General features: G+C 43.8%; 1 protein-coding gene across 1 annotated transcript; it reads left to right on the top strand.

The window, feature by feature from the left end:
• Positions 1-548: 548 nt before the first annotated feature.
• Positions 549-17,322, top strand: LOC125633382 (D-beta-hydroxybutyrate dehydrogenase, mitochondrial). The gene is made up of 4 exons (XM_048842577.2): positions 549-984; positions 10,016-10,168; positions 12,781-12,911; positions 16,262-17,322. Exons 1-4 carry the CDS (start codon positions 648-650, stop codon positions 16,607-16,609), a joined length of 969 nt encoding a protein of 322 aa, XP_048698534.2. The 5' UTR covers positions 549-647; the 3' UTR covers positions 16,610-17,322.
• Positions 17,323-18,148: the final 826 nt, after the last annotated feature.

Here is an 18,148-nt window from a genome sequence, read left to right as displayed (position 1 = left end):
GACCAATGCCAGGTTGTCTGAAGAGAGATTGAAACAAGGGGGTAGGGGGGCAAGAACTGCCTCTCTTATTCTTAATATGTTCGCTCTGAACCCTAAGTATGGCCCCTCAGTTGGCAACATTGTGAACTATTTCAATGCTAATCATTTTAGCAGAGGTATCCAGCTCCCCTGGGATTGTGGATGGATTGCAGGTAGAAGGCCATCGCTTTCTATTCCAATCCAGTCCCTGTTTGGAACAAACCCAGCCATCAGACAGGGATCCCGACAGCTCTGGCTACATCTTTCCCATCCCTTCCTCTTACGACGATTCCTTTGCACGTGATAACTATCAATACCTTGTGGGAAATAAATGGCTGAGCTATAATGATAACTTTCCTCAAAAAGTTTGTGGCAAATCTGCTTCATGATTCCAGGGCGCCCCTAAATTTCAGCCCCAGCTGTGGGCCAGCCGGGAGAGAGGTGCCCTGAACCCAGACGCGGGTGTGCCCTGACCCCTCCCCGTGCTGTGTGTGAGAGCCTCTTTCTCCTCTCGCCGGGCAGGGAAGTGCTCCCCGCAAAGGGGGGAAGGGGGCGGGTTTCTCCCCAGCGAACTGCCCGGTGCGGGGACGCTGGCCAGACGGAGCAGAGCCGGGGGCGGAGCAGCCAGCATGTGGGAAGCGACCGCGCTGCTGCTCCTGCTGCTGCTGCTGCCCCTGGCGCTGCGGGCCGGGCTCCCGCGGCAGGCAGCGCTGCAGCCGGCCGGCCGGGCGGTGCTCATCACCGGCTGCGACAGCGGCTTCGGGCACGGGCTGGCCCTGCGCCTGCACCGCCTGGGCTTCACCGTCTTCGCCGGCTGCCTCTGCCCGGGCGGCGAAGGGGCGCAGCGGCTGCGGCGGGAAGCCGCCTCCGGCTCCGGCCGCCTGCGGGTGCTGCCGTTGGATGTCACCCGGGAGCGGGACGTGGCCGCGGCCAAGGAGTTTGTGCTGAGCAACCTGCCGGAGACAGGTGAGAGCGTCCTGCGCCCGGCCCTTACTCCGGAGGCAGCGCGTTCACACGGCACTGCCCTGCCCCGGCTCCTGGCCTCTGCCGCCGGCTGCCACCTGCCAAAGACCCTTCCCAGGGACAGCAGCCACCCAGGGCAGCCACTCATCCTCCGCACCGGGGCCGGGCTCCGGACACTGGAGTAAATCCGGAGCAGCGTTTGCTCCCGCGTCGGAGCAGGGTCTGGCCCTAGACTCAGGGCTGGGAGTTCAACCAGGGTCGATATAGGGGCGCCTGGTAGCAAAAGGAGAGGATCATCAATAAACCTTCCGGTGCTGTAAACTCCTTGGGGCAGGGGGCCTGCTGCCTTTGTCTCTTGTCCAGCCCCAGGTTTGCTGGGAGGCTTCCTCAATAAAAGGTATTGATCTGGCCATCAAATATCAATGGAAACAAAATGGTAAACAGAGTTCCCCTGAGGTTCCACCCTGCTCTGCTAGTTCATACCCCTTTTGTCTGGGGTAGTTCAGACCCCTGCTGTGTCCAACCATTTGGCGGAGCTGAATACGCCATGTGCTGGGTTAGGTGCTGGGGATCAAAGTTCATGAAATCTTTCTTCTGAGGTTTGACTGCTTGGGGCTTGAGCTCTGAGATCTGGGTTGGGATGAACCCAAATATCAGAACCAAAAATTCAGCGGGGACTACTGACGATCACCTATTTTTTTTTGAGACTTTTAGCCATAAATCAACCCAAACCGTTGTTAATTTGTCCGGTGGCGGCACCCTCCATGGACCTGGGACCCCTTGTGCGAGGTGTTGTGCAAACACAGAATAAAAAGACAATCCCTTCCCCCAAAGAGTTTACAGTCATGAACCCGTCAATGAATCTTGATTAAACTTCCAAGTTTGTAGTGAAAAAGGAAACCCACCAAGTGTTGCTTGTCTGGGGGTTTCTTTGTGAGTATTTTGCAGAGATCTAATTATAGGTAATAATGGGGAGGAGAGCAAATGAAGAAGTACAAGCAAGAGGAAAACAAGTAGTTTCCGGAGTGATTTGAAAAGAGGTGCATAAATGCAGGAAAGCTGCAGAGTAGAAGGTTCTTGTACCAAGAACGACCAATTATTTATCAGTCTAACGTTTTGTTTTATAAAGCTAGTGCATAGCACTTGGTCAGATTTGGGATGGATATTTAAAACCAAATGTAAAGTCTAAACCTTATTCAGTGTGAATGGCTGACCTGACACCAAAGGGAGTGGAGGGGAGATGTGCTCATTTGCACTCTTCATTGGAGATGTTACACATGGTAGCAGAAATGAGGCAATTTCCCTGAAATTAGGGACAGCCTGTAACCAGAATTGCTTTGTCAGGAGGGCATGCAGAGATGGAAGAGCGCATGGGAAGCCTCCTTTGGTCATCTCCCTGTCCCACCTGCACAGCAGTAGGGTCGAATTTCCCTCTAGTATGGGCAATGAGATCCGTGTGGGAGGACACCTCTGCCTGCATAGAGCTGCATTAATTTCAGCAGGGCTGTGTACTAACACAAGTGCACCCACAATGATTTCTCTGCAGAACTGGATGGCTGGGCACAAAGTTGGTGAGGAGATGACAGCGCCCATTAGCCTCCACATAATATATGAACTTAGGGTATATTATATGGTCCAAAATAATCACAAGCAGCACAAATCCCTGTTTACCTTATCAGAACAGTGTTAGACTGCTACGACTGAACTTATTGGACCTGAACCATGCATGTGCCATGCAAGGCAAAACTCTTTATAGACTTAAGTCTGCAGGGCGTAAACACTTCTATTAGCCATTGAAGCCAATGGAGTTGCATCAGGGATGGATTTAGCCCAATACATTTACACAGTACTTTGCAAAAGAAGTTAAGTGCATCTGTAATTCTGAGCAAATGATTTTCATTAACACAAAAGTTATAATGAAGAATAAAGCACATGGCACAACAATGGAAATGCAGGACACATTCTTGACTAGCTTGTTAGGATATGTCCTGGAAAGGAACAAGAATATAGAAAGTAAACAAAAGCACAGAAGCCTCTCATTAAGTATGTGTATTTATGGGTTATCCTGACCTCAACTGATTAAGTCTTTCCCTTTTAGGTTCTTTCCCCAGCTTTAGAAACAACAGCTGAATCCCAAGGCCAGTGTTTATAGGCTAGACAGAGCCCAGGGACTTAAAGGAGCATCACCCTGAAACTCCTGTGCAGGGGCAATTAGTTGTACCTTATACCAAAGCAGTAGCTGGCATCTATTCAGCGAAATCTTGATTAACAAGGTTAGCTTGCCAAATTGGGGGTATTATGAAAGACTCTTACTACAACGCCTGATTCATGGGGGCAGCAGGGAAGGGAATTTTCCAGGGATTATGCTTGTTTGATTCAGCTCATTTACATGGAATGTCCAGATCATAATATATACATTCTGTTACACTGATCTAGACCTTTAAGACCTGATCCAGAGACTAAGTGAAGTCAGTGAAAAGACTCTCCTTGCCTTAAATGGGCTTTGGACTAGGCCCTTAATAAGACACTTATACCTATTCTGTTATATTACATTATACATAATCAGGATCTTGTATGTATTATACATCTGATGATGGCCCTTCACTTTTTTGCTCAACCTCTCTGTTTGAGCAGCTATTGAGTGTGCCATGGAGAAAACCAGGTAAAGGTCAAGGTAAAGTGGTTTTACGAATCCTACCAGCGTGTACTTTACTTCTAAATTACTAGGCAGTCTTTCTCCTATGAGTATATTAACATTAAGTACAATGGAGCCACTGGCTTAATTTAATATCTGATTTAATACAGTGAATTCCAAAGGCCTTATTAGTGGTTTGCAAAATATAGGGGCATAAAACATTTCATTTCAAGTGGAACAAAAGCCAAGAAACTGATGTATGTGGGGTTGACATTAGCAACCTTCCTGCATGGGCTTCTTCAACCAGCCAGGATGTAGTGATCCATCTCTTTAATTATAATGGGCTAGATTGTGCCCTCCCCCCTTTCATGAGTGTCCTGTGTGCAGGGGGCTGGAATAATGTGTGTAGTGGGGGTGCTGAGAGCTATTGAACCAAACTGTAAACCTTGTATATAATGAAAACCACTTCAAACGAGGGGGTGCTGCAGCACCCCCAGTACCCCTAGTTCCAGCACCTATGCCTGTGTGGGTGGAGAGAGTAAGGACTCTACCTCTTTTGTGAGGCCTGGATAAGGGTCTCCTAGAATTTCTTACACGGTGCGTGTGGGAGGAGGCAGTGGTTTAGAGACTGTTTCTGAGTTGCTCGCCTCCTTCCTATTTCCCTAGAGCAACTCACCGTAAGAGGGTGGGCCAGATTTGGGGGGTGATAGTACGAGGTGCTCCTTAAAGTGGTGTAACCAATTACTTTCTCTGCAATGCAGCCTGGAGCTCAGAGCTTGTATGCTCTCCACGGGACAAAACCTTCCAGGTTAGCCCAATATTTCAGAAGGGCCTAACTCTGCAGCCCTTACTCACACCATTCACCTCCTTGGGACTCTTGGTGAAAGCTATGTACCTTAGTTGATTTCAGTTGGCCTCCTTGTCTGAGTAAGCACTACTCGGTGTGAGTAAGGGTTGTAGAATCAGAGCCTAAATGAATGAAACATTAAAATGAGATCCTCCTTGCCTCCCAAAAATATATACAATATTATAGATAAAACTCTACATCTCATTAGGCTAAATATTCTTTAGCCACTAGATAAGTACTGAACTTTGAGTGTTGCATAGAGTTCCAGACAAAATATAGTGCCTGTTAAATAAATCCAGATCAAGCAGGAACTCAAGCTGTCTGGAAGCCTGTTTGCTTGTGCCTGGAGATACAATAGCTTTTTATAATAAATTCCTCCTGCTTAAGAAGGACTGTGATCCCGGAATTCCATATGCTATGACACAGACTAGGCAGTATTATTCCAGGCATAATAATGACTTTACAGCCAAATCTTCCAAAGGGGCCACAGATTTTGGGTGCCTCAGTACAAAGACTTCAATGGGAGTTGTGGGTGCTCTGCACCGTGGAAAATTGGGCCTAAGGTGACTCGTTTTTCAGTAACAAAAAAAAAAAAAAATTAAATTAGTGAACCATTTGGATAATGGTTCTGATTCACATTTTGATACAAATGTTGCAAATGTATTTTTTGGGAAAAGCAGTTTTTTTTAAAAAGTCAATTTTTTCACAGATTTTTCTATTTTTGAAAAAGAAGTCCATCTTTTTGTTTTTTTACAAAAACCTTTTTCATTCAGAAAAAAATCTGACCTGTGTAATCATGACCTATAAGTACCTACACGGGAAGAACATATCTGATAGCGGAGAGCTCTTTATCTAGCAGATAAGGGTAACAAGATCCAATGGCTGGGAGTTGAAACTAGACAAATGCGAGCTAAAAAAAGGAGCAAATTTTTAACAGTGAAGGTAATTAACTATTGGAGCAGTTTACGAAGGGATGTGGATTCTATATTATACCCATTCTTTAAATCAAGATCAGATATCCTTCTGAAAGATATGCTCTTGTTCAATCACAAGTTACTCGGCTTGATGCAGAAATCCTTGGTGAAATTCTTTGGACAGTATTATGCCGGAGGTCAGACTAGATTATCATAATGGTCCCTTCTGACCTTAAAATTTATGAAAACATCTTGCATTAGAATAAGTTCACCTAAGGTTTCCCATTCTAACTGATGAGGATAGCTAGTTTCTAGTTTTAAGTATTGCTGAAGAATTCCCTGACCCTCTTAATACTGTGAAGAATACAGTTGTATGCATGAAAGAGGTGTTGGATCTTTTTGAGTCACTAAACATTTGTCCTTCAGACGTGATCTGGCGAATAGCTGTCTTCTGAGCCCTCTTTCATAACCGATAGGCCAATATTCTGTCATCTTTGTTCCCTTTATCATAAAAGGAGTATTTATTCACTCTTTTTCTCTAAGGAGCTGATTCAGTTTTCCTCTAGTGTTTATTACATCCCTAAATAATATTTCCAGTATCACCTAGAGACCCCAGGGCTGCATTGTGCTAGGAATATATATACATGTAGTAAGAGACAGCCTCTGCTCTGAAGGCCCTATGGTCTACATAGATAAGACAAAGAGTATCATATGCAAGCAGAAGATAGGGAATTGAGGTGCAGAGATTAAGTGATTAGCCCAAGGTCACACAGGGAATCTGTGAGAGACCAGGAATGGCATCCAGATCTCCTGAATCCCACTCTTTTGCCTTAACCTCAAATGTTTCCTTCTTCCCAAGTTCTAACCTATGTTTTCCATCTTTTCTAGGGTCCCTCTGTAGGCTGCAGGTCCTTTGAACATCAGTTCACTCATCAGGATTGCTTTGGCAGCTTTCCATAACACATCAACACTACAGCACTGTGTTCCTTGTTTGCTGTGTTCTCTGACATATCATTTCTCAAGTTTTTAAGGCTGTTCTCCTTATGTAACATAGTGTTATAGGGGGCCTAGTGCTACTGGACCCATGGGAAGTCATACTTCAGCCTAATCAGTACCAAATCAGATACCAAAGTACCGGTAATACCTGATTGGATTCTCTCTCTCTTCATAGATTGTTTTTCTCTGTAGAGCTATGGTCTATTCTAGACTATACAACCAGGTGCTTCTGAAACTCATTTTCCATGGGTATGTTGCTTTCTCTAGACATCTGACATGGAAGATGGTATAACACATGGCATTCATTACTGAAACACCCTCTTTAACCATTTATAACATAATGAGCAGCGCTGAACGAAAAGTAGGAAGCATGTTTCAAATGAAAACAATAAAAATAAAAAATGATTTTTTAAGTTTTTCAGTTTCTGAAACCACACAAACACACACACAGAAATAAATAAATCGGGTTTTCTTTTCTTCCTGTCTTCCTTTCTCTCCCTTTTTTTTTCTTTTTCTCCTTTTTTCATTTTGTCACTGAAAGGGAGGGGGAAGGGAAAAAACAGGGAAGTGGGGAAAAAATGAAAAATTTCCATTGGAAAATTTAAAAAAAAAATCAGTGAAATTTTGTTTTTAAAAAAAAGACCCTTTTTCATCAGAAAAAGGTTCAAATGAAATTTTTCAACCAGTTCTAATAACTGTGCTTTTTTCAGTGGATTCTGAATTGTCAACACACTGCAATACATATAAGGAAGCAGGAATATTTACGAACAATATATTTCACAGAACCAGTAACCCAATTGGCATCTATCTTGTAACACGTTCTTTGATTTTATATTCCATAAAACCCACGGTCAAATATTCCCTTCCACAAATACAATGTCCCTTCCTGCCTGCCGGCTCATGCATAACCTGGAGAATCTCAAAAATAATCAAATCTGAAATTGCAAAAGAGAAATAAAGCTAGAGAGAGCACGTTCTTTATTTTGCTTTTCACATTTTTCACCCTCTTTTCATCTTACATTCTCATTTGCGGATTTTGAGTGCAGTCTCTTGTCCAGGGAGCTGTTGAGATTGACAGACTGGGGGCTTCACTGCCCCGTAGCTTTTTCCAAGGAGTCAAGGAATTTATTAGCGTCTTACAGATGTGCCGAGAGATTTGGGTTTGTTGTAAAGAATAAGCAGCTTTGCAAGGTGCCACACTGCCGAGTGTGTACCCAGCTCCATAAGATTTTATATATTTTTAAACCAGAGTGAATTGTATTATTTTTTTTCTCTGTTTCTACCCTCACATCAGAAAGAACATCAGGGTATCTTCTTTAAATGAAAGAGACATCATTCCACGTGGCAGGGATAGGAGTTTTTCTTTGTCCTTGTGAGAGCCTACTCCCCCTTCTGGAAGCCCCACTAATCTTAAATGAGGTCTCCTAAAGTGAACCTCCAGATCCTCTACTTTATCTGTTAATCTTTGTCCTCAGAATCCGTTTTAACGACCATGGTGTTAGTGAGAATCTCTCCCCATCCTCTAATTCTGTTTGCAGGTTCAGTCCTTCTGTTTCTGATAGAATCTGTGCATTGCCCAATGTCTACCCTGCTCTCAGAAACTGCCATGAGCTCAAGTGAATGTCGGGGGGGGGGGGGGGGGAGGGAGAGGAGGGACAGTTCTGAGAGCTGGATAGACATTGGATGAGACCCTGACCAAGCACTGCCTTGAGATCTGGAAAGACAAAATCTAGTGAAATCACCCTTGTGGCTTTGCACAAGCAGCTCCAAAAGAGGAGAGTCTGAGCAAGGAGACCCTGGAGCCTGCTCCACAGGGGTGGTCTGGGGAGAGGCGTGATAATATCCATTAGGTCTATGAACGATTCAGCTCCCCTCACCAGGAACCTTGCTGGTGTGGTTGCAGCAAGCTGTGGTCCCTGCTGCAGTCTTGTAGCCATAGATGACTGGGTAGATGCCCAGCACCCTGTGTCAGGATTAAGAGGAAAGATTCCATTACCCACTCCAGTCCCTACAAATACCCCATTTTCACTGATTCTGTGCAGGGCATGTGAAACCGACCATTTGTATCAAATGCTGCCTTCAGATAACGATGTGCAAGGCCCCTGGCGGAGCTAACAGTAAGCAAAGCTGACGAACCTGGGAGAGACTTAGGACAAGTCTACACTGCAAAATTAAGTCAACCTATGGGTATGTCTACACTACCCGCCGGATTGGCAGGCAGCGATCGATCCAGCGGGGATCGATTTATCGCATCTAGTCTAGACGCGCTAAATTGACCCCCGAGCGCTCTCCCGTTGGCTCCTGTACTCCACCGCCGCAAGAGGTGCAAGCGGAGTCAACGGGGGAGCGGCTGCAGTCGACACTGCGAAGGCACCATGGTAAGTTGATCTAAGTATGCTGACTTCAGCTACGTTATGCATGTAGCTGAAGTTGCGTAACTTAGATCGATCCCCCCTCCAGTGTAGACCAGGGCTAAGTTATGTTGACGTACAGCCAACGTGCAGCCAAGTACTGCAGTAATTAAATCACTTTTGCATGTCCACACTGCGCTCCTTGTGCTGGCAGTGCACGTTCTCACCAGGAATGCTGGTATAGACTGTTCTGTCAGTCTGGGGCATTGTGGGATGGCATCTGAAAGGCAGCAACAGTTGATATAAGCAACGCAGGGTCTACACTGACCTGACTACATCGACCTAAGTGCTACGCCTCTTGCAGAGGTGGCATTGTTAAGTTGGTGTAGTGGGTAAGTTACATTGGTTGGAGCCACATTTTTGTGTAGACACTTGTAGTTAGATCAACATTAGGTTGACCTAAATCAGCTGTTGAATCCAGTACAGACCTCCCTATGTGATTATTAGCCACTGCACAGATATTACAGGGCTGGTCAGCCTGGAAATACCTGCAACAAGTATTTGAGGACAGGATCTGGAGTAAAGTTTTCAAAAATGACTAAGTAACTTTGGCTCAGTCCCATCTTTTAAAGTGATTTAGGAGTCTAAGTCCATTGACTTGCAATGGGTGTGGGCTCCTAAATACCAAATCGCTTTTTAAAATAGGATTTACACTCCTAAGTTACTTAGACACTTTTGAAAATGTTACCATTTGGTCTTTAGTCTGCTTAATACTGTTTTCACAAAGATGCTCCAAGTTACACAGCAGGATTAATGTAGTTAAAATACCTTGGTGCACTGTTTTGGCAGCAGAAAATGGCCTCCCAGATCATGTTATTCATAAATAATCTAAGGAGACAATATAGTGAATGATTATTAAATAGCACTCAACGGGCTGATATGGTCCAGATAATGGCCACAATTATGTTCCTTCATTAAGCAAAATGTGCACATGCTTATGAATACAAACCTAAAATATAATGTAGCCAAGGACTTATTTCAGATTGCTCTCATTGTGGTGTTCAGTGATATATAAGCTGCTTGCAAGAGCTCTGCTTTATTCTATGTCAGTTCCAGCTGGGTGGGCTTCAGAGTGCCCTGACCAGCCTCTGTCTGAGAAGCTCAGTCCTCAAAGGCACAGACCAATACCACACCCATCTTATGAACATTGTTGAAGGCTCTGAGGGTGTTGTGTCCAGTTTGTCTGGTGGTTAAATAAGTTACAGACAGGAGACAATTTTTCCCTCTTCAGGTTTTTGGGGACTGGTGAACAATGCTGGAATATCGACATTCGGCGAGACAGGGTGGCTGCCTATGGAGAAATATGAAAAATTTGTGGATGTGAATCTCCTTGGGTGTATAAGGACAACGTTGGCATTTCTTCCCCTTCTAAGGAAATACAAGGGTAATTCTAATCCAATGTCATCTACAGTTGTAGAATAATTAGTTTACTATAATTAACTGAAACAAAACCCGTCTGTTGTCCAATTTCCTGAAGTGTTACCTGGGAGGACAACACTATCCTGACAAGAGGGCAAGGACGTATAGGGTGAAAAAAGTAGTTCGTTTTAATTTATGAGGAATTAATGACATCAATATCTGTGGTTGGAAACAGAGGGAAATGCTTAAAGCTAGTTGTTAGAGCCGTCCTTCGAGTACAAGAGACTGTCAGCACTGTCACTGGGATACACGCAGCATGGGCAAGGACTTGTTCCGGTATTTAGATCATGCTATTTTATTGTTCATTGCTTCTGGGAGGAAAGATAGTCTTGTGGAGAAGGACTCAGGAGATCTGAATTCAATTTTGGCTCTGACACAGGTTCTCTGAGTTCTAGGGCTGGTCACTTAATCTTTCTGTGTCTCTGTTGTCCCCATTGAACAGATTGGGGATAATAATATTTCCTTTCTTCCACCTTTTGTCTGTCTTGCATTAAGCTCTTCGAGGCAGGGATTGTCTCCTACTACGTGTGTGTACAAGGCCTCACATAATGAGGTCTCGATTGCGGTCTGGAGGTGCTACTGTAACACAAATAATAGAAAGGACCCTGTGATCCAGAAATGGATGCTTTTATCTTACCATTTATCCCTTATCACAAATACGCAGCTCTTCAGCCTCCTAGTAACACTGCTTTTTCAATACATGGGAAAAAATGTAATGAAACCTTAGCACACTGTAAAATGAATGGCCAAGTTATGTTAATATCACAAGAACACAGCACTGCTTCTGCCTGTTTAGAAGCTATGGAAGTGCTACACTGCTAACTTGTGGGATGCAGTCACTCTCCTTCTATGATATGTCGCTGCTAACACTCTATCACCCAGACCTGCAAAGACTTTTATGCATGTGCTTAACTTTAGGCACTGTATGGCGATCCATTGACGTTATTCCTGAAACACTGCCACGACTGTAACAATTTATATTTTGTCTGACCCCAGCACCCTCTCATTCTGGCCAATGGAGATAGGTCCTGTGCAAGGGAAGAGCAGAGTGATCCCAGAGTGGCCAGGCTGCCTTGAGGTTCCTGGGCCATTGTGTCTTCCTGGCACAGTACTTATTACAATAGCACCTAGATGCCACAACCAAGATCAGAGCCCCATTGTTTTGGGTGCTGTACTTACATACACATACTCTGGGCTGGTCTACACTAAGGGGGGAGATTGCTCTAAGTTATGCGTCTTCAGCTACGTGAATAACATAGCTGAAGTCGACGTACTTAGATCTACTTACCACGGTGTCTTCACTCTGGTGTGTCAACGGGAGACGTTCTTCCGTTGATTCCCCTTCCGCTTCTCATTGAGGTGGAGTACCGGAGTCAACACTAGAGTGATCAGCGGTCGATTTATTGCATCTATACTAGACACGATAAATCGACCCCTGCTGGATCGATCGCTGCCCATCGATCCGGCCGATAGTATAGACATGCCTTAAGATGCAAGCCCTGAGCTTGCATTCTAAATTCTAAATAGGCAAGGCAGGGGAAAGGAAGTACTGTGATCCCCATATGACAGGGGAGCTCTGAAGCAGAGACATTAAGTGGCTTGCCAAGGTCACACGGTGACTCCGACACAGGAGTTGAACCCAAATCTCGAGTCCTTAACCACAAGACCATCCTGCTTCTCAGTACCTGAGGTATCATCATACATGTAAACATTTCTAGTTCTATGGTATAATTATTTGTTGGAGCTGTAGGAGTAAATTGTTCAGCTGGGCTGGAGCAAAATTCCTTGTTCTGGACAAGTTTGAACTTTAGTAGACTGGTACATTGGACAAAAATCATAAAATGATTATAACAATGGCACAAGCCATGGAAATCACCACCAAATGGAATGAGAAGACACACATTTGTGGAAATCACACTACCTTTCCAGGGCTAACCTTCTTTGAAGTCAATGGAGTTGTACTGGTATAAAACTGGTGTTACAGTGAAATCAGCCCCATCATGATGAATAATTAGACACTGTCTGTCTCCCTACTACAATCCTCCTTTTAGATGCACAATCCCTTCATTTTTATTTCTTTTATTTACCCACTGATTTTAGGGGTTGCTTTGCTGCAATCTCTTTCCTCCTCTCTGTGGAGTGGTTATACAATTCCTGGTCTTCCACAGTTTCCAGAGAGGACCAGGATATATTTCACCAGGGAGCTTAATAAATGTAGGAATTTCGTGATCAGGGAATTCTCTAGTTGTTGGTTAAAGTATGGCTCTTTGCGTTTATGTCCTTACGCTACACTCTTTATGTTTGAACTTACTGGCTCAGAACTGGCAGGATGCAAGTTGTGACTATATTACACTTAGTCTGGATCAGCACCTGCAAATAACCAAGAAACGAGACTTTTGGAGGAAGCTTGGTTTTTTGAGCTACAGAGCTGAACATACTATAGTAAGGTTATGATGGGAATGCACATCTTAGCCTCACTGCACAGTAAGGCAGTTATGAGGGAAAGATTATGAGGGAAAACAAGGAATTTAAATACTAAGTTATTTGTCATTTGAACAGTGTTTTTTTCCCCTCCAGGACGTATGGTCTTTATGTCTAGTGTTACTGCATATTTTACTTTGGGGAATGGCATTTACTCTATGACCAAGGCAGCCATAGAAAAATTTTGTGATGCCTTAAGACTGGAAATGAAGAAGTTTGGAGTGCTGGTAAGATACTTATTCAGCTTTTTTTCACTCACAAAAGCTGTTTATATATTTCAGGAGTAACCATTAATTTTACATTAAGAAAAGATGTATTCTATATTTTTATAGCATCTTTCCTCCTGAAACTCTACACACATCACTGACCTGTCATTATTTCTGGGGTGGAGGGGAGCAAGCAGCTTACGCAGAGGATATTGCATATTGATGAGGGGAAAGGGAAATTTTAGCCAAGCAGACTCTTAGTCTTGTGAAAAGTCATATTTAAAAGCCCCTCTCGGTAAACGGCATATATTAACACTGGAAAGATGAAGAGCTGAGTCAACCCTGGGATTCCAGCCTCTGGTTCCAGGATGTCTAAGATGCAGATCCTTCTAAGATCTATGTTGGTTTCTAGGTATGTGATCCCCAGCAGGCAGTGTGGCCTAGTGGATAGGGTAGTGGCTTGGGAGTTGGGTGCTCTGGCTGCTATTTCCAGCAATGTGGGACTTTGGGAAGACACTGTGTTTCCCCTCCCATCCTTTGTCTGCCTCATCTGTTTACATTGTAACTTCTCTGGGGCAGGAACTGTCTCTCTCCATGAGTTTATACAGTGCCTGTCAAGAAGAAGAAGTTGTAACAACATACTGTAACTAAAACTTCCCTTCAGTGGGGCAGTTACTGGGGGCGATGAGGACTTCAAAAGTGAGCGGTGTGGGATAAGAAGGAAGCGGGACCAGGTTGCCCAGGGAGTTCATTGACCTGGTGTCTCTCACTCACAGAGCTCCTCTGGAGTTTCCAGAGGGAGGTAAAGGTTCACTCCTCTTGTAGAAAACCTGAGTGCTGGAGACATCCCTCCCCACTAGATTGCCAGGGGCTGCGCTGATGGTGACCGGTGAAATATACACCCCCTGAACCAGGGCTCCTTTGCCGATGGAACCCTAATGACCGAACCTAAAGCTTCGATCACTGAACAGCTCATCTAGCTTTTCCTTTGAATCGTTCCTCCATTTAAATCCTCATTCAGTGCTCCCTAAATGGTCCCTGAAGAAATTACTACAGCATAGACTAATTGTATGCACCGCTCACAGCAGTTCGGTTGTGGAAAAGCTGTAGCTGTGTTTCAACAGCCGCCCCCTTTTGGAAAACAATATACAATCCCTTGCATCGTACATGTTGAAATACCTATGGCACGATGAGGATTTGAACTGCTTAGCTAAGGATAATCTTGAGTGCACGGAAGTGCTTAGTTTAAGAGGTTAGCTGTTCCAGTTTGCTTGGACTTTAATGTTCAAAAATATATTGCTCTACTAATTACCTTTGCGAATAAATATGGTGGCGGTATTTATGAGGATTACTTTTATATCCACTCACTATGGGCTAAGCTGTGGCTAGCCCTTAGCTAATCCCCTTTGTCTCCTTCATCACTGCTCAGCCTGCCTAAAGACTGGCAGGATGCATCGCCTTGAGAGTCTCTCCCTCTTTTCTGGAGCCACTCTCCCAAAAGGGGGCAGGGAGCAGATGGAGCCATGGCTCTACGTAAGAACAGCCATACTGGGTCAGACCAAAGGTCCATCTAGCCTAGTATCCTGACTTCCAACAGTGGCCAATGCCAGGTGCCCCAGAGGGAATGAACAGAACAGGTAACCATCAAATGATCCATCCCCTGTCACCCATTCCCAGTTTCTGACAAACAGAGACTAGGGACACCATTCCTACCCATCCCAGCTAATAGCCTCCATGAATTTATCTAGTTCTTTTTTGAACCCTCGTATAGTCTTGGCCCTCACAACATCCTCTGGCAAGGAGTTCCACAGGTTGACTGTGTGTTGCGTGAAGAAATGCTTCCTTTTATTTGTTTTAAACCTGCTGCCTACCCCCTCTATACATTGGCCAGCCAAACTGACTGCCCACCCAGTGCACAATATGTTGCACCCATTAAAGGGATACAGCAGTTTGTGCTCTCTGTAGCTAGGCAGGCCATTCGTCCACTAAATGGTCCTGCTTTTCTACAGTTTGTCCCCTGTCCAGTACTGAGACAAAACCAGACATGGTTTTGTCTGGGGGACGCCATTTTGAAGAGTGCGCTGCCCTGCCCTTGCCAGCGTTACCTCATGTACATCATGTGTGTGAAGTCCAGTGCTCCTCGCCTTGCATTGGGTCTGTGTTGCCACTTACAAAAGGCTGTGGCTAAATGCCATAGTCTAGCCCTACAGGGTATGTCTACCTTGTAATTAAAAACTCATGGCTGGCCTGTGCCAGCTGAGTTGGACCTGTGGGGCTAGGACTAAGGGGCTGTTTAAATGCAGTGTAGATGTTCAGGCTGCCTCCCACCCCTGCAGAGTCCTCGAGCCCCTGCTCCATCCCGAGCCTCAGCATTCACAGCCCCTTAGCCCAAGCCTGCTGGCACAGGCCAGCTGCAGGTTTTTAATTACCGTGTAGACAAACCCGTAGTGTCACTGTTATGTGACATAGGTAGTTTTAACAAATACGCTGTTAACCACTTAACAGTAGTGAGATATTCCAAGTCAGATGTGCCCGCTATAGTGCCAAACATGCCCACTGCAATCTCTGGGAAGCTAACAGAACAGCAGCACCAATGCAGGCAAGGACAATGGAGACTCAGCAGCAAAGGATTTGGAAACTTTGGGTGTAAACCTAAACATACAGAAATCAGAGGGATTTCCAGTGGGATCAGGAACATAATCTTTGTCCCTATCTACTTGGAAATCAAAGTCCCATTACCTGTTCCTTAGAACTGCTAGGAAAACAGAATTTCCATCCCATGAAAAATTCCAGCATTTCCTAATTTTCATTTATCTCGCAATGGGTCAAGAAGTTGAAATTTCTGAATTTACCATGTAACTGAAATTCAAAACCATTTCATTTTGGATACATCGAAATGGCCTTATCAAAATGTTTCATTTAAATAACGTCAAAACATTGTGTCCTGATAACATTTCACTGATGTAAAAAATAAAAAAAAGTTATATACATATAAATATGAAATCCACTGTACAATACATAATATATATAAACAGGAATGAAAATTTAAGGAAGTTAAAAAAAATTAAGTCAAAGTGAAGGAAAACAAGACAGTTGAAATGAAACAAAGTCAAAATGATATACTCCATTTTGATTGTAATCAACATTCCCACGAAACATTTGATTTTGCAGAAGCCACATTTTCCAGCAGAACTATTCTGTTAAAAAAAACAACCCAATTTCAACCAGCATTACTGCTCCTATTATTTCACCTAATTCAGAGCAGCTGATTATATTCTAATAGGTTTCAGAGTAGCAGCCGTGTTTGTATTCGCAAAAAGAACAGTTCTCATAGTTCTAATAGTTATTTCCTAATTTGCTTTTCCTTTTAGGTTTGTGTTATTCAGCCGGGAAATTACGCATGTTCAACTAATATTCAGCCACCAGTCAATGCACAGCAGATCTGGAACGAACTTAGTGAGGAGGAAAAGGCAGTCTACAATAAAGAATACGTGCAAGAACGTTCAGACTTTTTCAACAGCATGCTTAAAGAAGGGTGCACCACAGGCCACGAGGTTGTAGATGCCATGGTGGATGCTCTAATATCACCTGCGCCCAAGGCACGTTATATGGTTGCAAAGCTGAAGGAAAAACTGTTGGTCTTTATATGCACAGGTTTCCCAACAGCTGTGATGGATTCAATTCTGTCCTTTGCACTGAGTAAAGTGAAACTGACATAGCCCTGTGGACAGAATACCGACTCCTCGTTCTGCTCTATTATTCACGTTGGACAACTTTTGTAAGCAAAGGATTTACAGCTTGGTCCAAAGCCTGTTGAAATCAGTGGACAGACTCCCATTGACTGATACGAGCTTTGGATCAGACTCTTATGCTAGGACTGTAACTTTTGCATACTGAAATGCATCTGGAGTTGAATGTAAAAGAATTCAGTTGCTGTACTCTGGGACACAGCACTGCTCCACTTGCTGTAAGGATTAGCTCACATGCGGCTGTGTTCCTTGCCTCTCGAATCTAATACATTTTATTTTTCTGTAGAATCTTTCAGATGAAAGTACCACAGAATGCTTCCACATCAGTTACAAGTAGAGTATACCCCACAGTGACATTGATAGATACAATCAGGCAGAGATGAAGAATGCAATAGTTTTGAGAGCCTGAAAAAGTATTTTATTGGTTTGTTAGAGGCAGAGCTAGGAGTGTTAGGCTGGGAGTGAGAAATGGGCATTGAAGTAGGTTTGAATGGAGTCAGGAGGGTGCAGAGAGCTAGGGAGCCTTAAATGAATTATGAAAGTATAGGTCCTTACCACTGGAAACAATAGCTACCACTGTGAAGTATTTTAAGCTCACTGATATTTTGCTTAAATCTGTAACATCAAAGCAAATATGTCATATGCTTTGTAAAATAAATAAGTAACACATTCCGCTTACAAAATGAATGTTCATTCCTAAAACGATTTATTGCCTGTCTCTAATGTCCAGATTAACCAACACATTAAGCCAAAGTGCGGTCAGAGAACTAAACACAAAAGACGGCAAGCAGTTAGCACTGCACAATCAGCAGCTAGTAGTTGAGGAAAGTCTGCACATATAGCTTGTGGCTCAGTTTGATGTTTCAGAGGTGCCATTTCTTTCTGTCAATATAGGAATTAATTAAGGGTCTGGTGTAAAGTCTATTGAAATCAGTGGAAAAAGTTGCACTGATTTCAATGGGAGTTGGATCAGAGCCTAAATGCTTTTGGATGTATACGAATTTAGTGCTCATGAAACATGCTAAATTAACACATGTGAAGCTGCTGCCCCATCAATCAGCCTCCATCCATACTGGGGACTACTCCAATCAGTGTTTTCCCCAGGAATTGAAATTAGAGGAGGTGTTTGAATTTACCAGGGGGTGAAGGCCAAGGAGTGAGACCATAAAGGTGAAGGTGGGCTGCATGGCACCATAGTAAAAACTGAAAAATGTTTCACGACCATTTTATTAGATTTAACTCATGTTTTAAAAATCATCACACAAATTAAAGTTGGCTACTCAAGCCTTCTATGAAACACTACATCTACATCCTTCTTGGTCTCTTGTTGTAATTTTGCACAACTCTGTTAATGAACTTCTCAAATGCAGTGTGTTCATCTTTGATGGCTCCTCGTGTGTCCAGTATTTCCAGTCCTTCAACTGATACGTTCATTCACATGATCAGACAGAAGGTGACTTTTTTCAGAATGCAAAATTCTATCCGTGATGAAAACGAACACTCAGCTGT

The sequence above is a fragment of the Caretta caretta genome, chromosome 3 (genome assembly GCF_965140235.1).
Source record: "Caretta caretta isolate rCarCar2 chromosome 3, rCarCar1.hap1, whole genome shotgun sequence".
NCBI lineage: Eukaryota > Metazoa > Chordata > Testudines > Cheloniidae > Caretta > Caretta caretta.
This window is presented reverse-complemented; position numbering and strand designations above follow the sequence as displayed.

What these genes read in the sequence shown, in the direction of transcription:
- LOC125633382 (XM_048842577.2), top strand. Translation starts at nt 648, where the DNA reads ATGTGGGAAGCGACCGCGCTGCTGCTCCTGCTGCTGCTGCTGCCCCTG. An exon ending in CCTTCTAAGGAAATACAAGG is followed by an intron (nt 10,169 to 12,780) that starts GTAATTCTAATC and finishes TTTCCCCTCCAG; the next exon opens with GACGTATGGTCTTTATGTCT. An exon ending in TGAAGAAGTTTGGAGTGCTG is followed by an intron (nt 12,912 to 16,261) that starts GTAAGATACTTA and finishes TTTTCCTTTTAG; the next exon opens with GTTTGTGTTATTCAGCCGGG.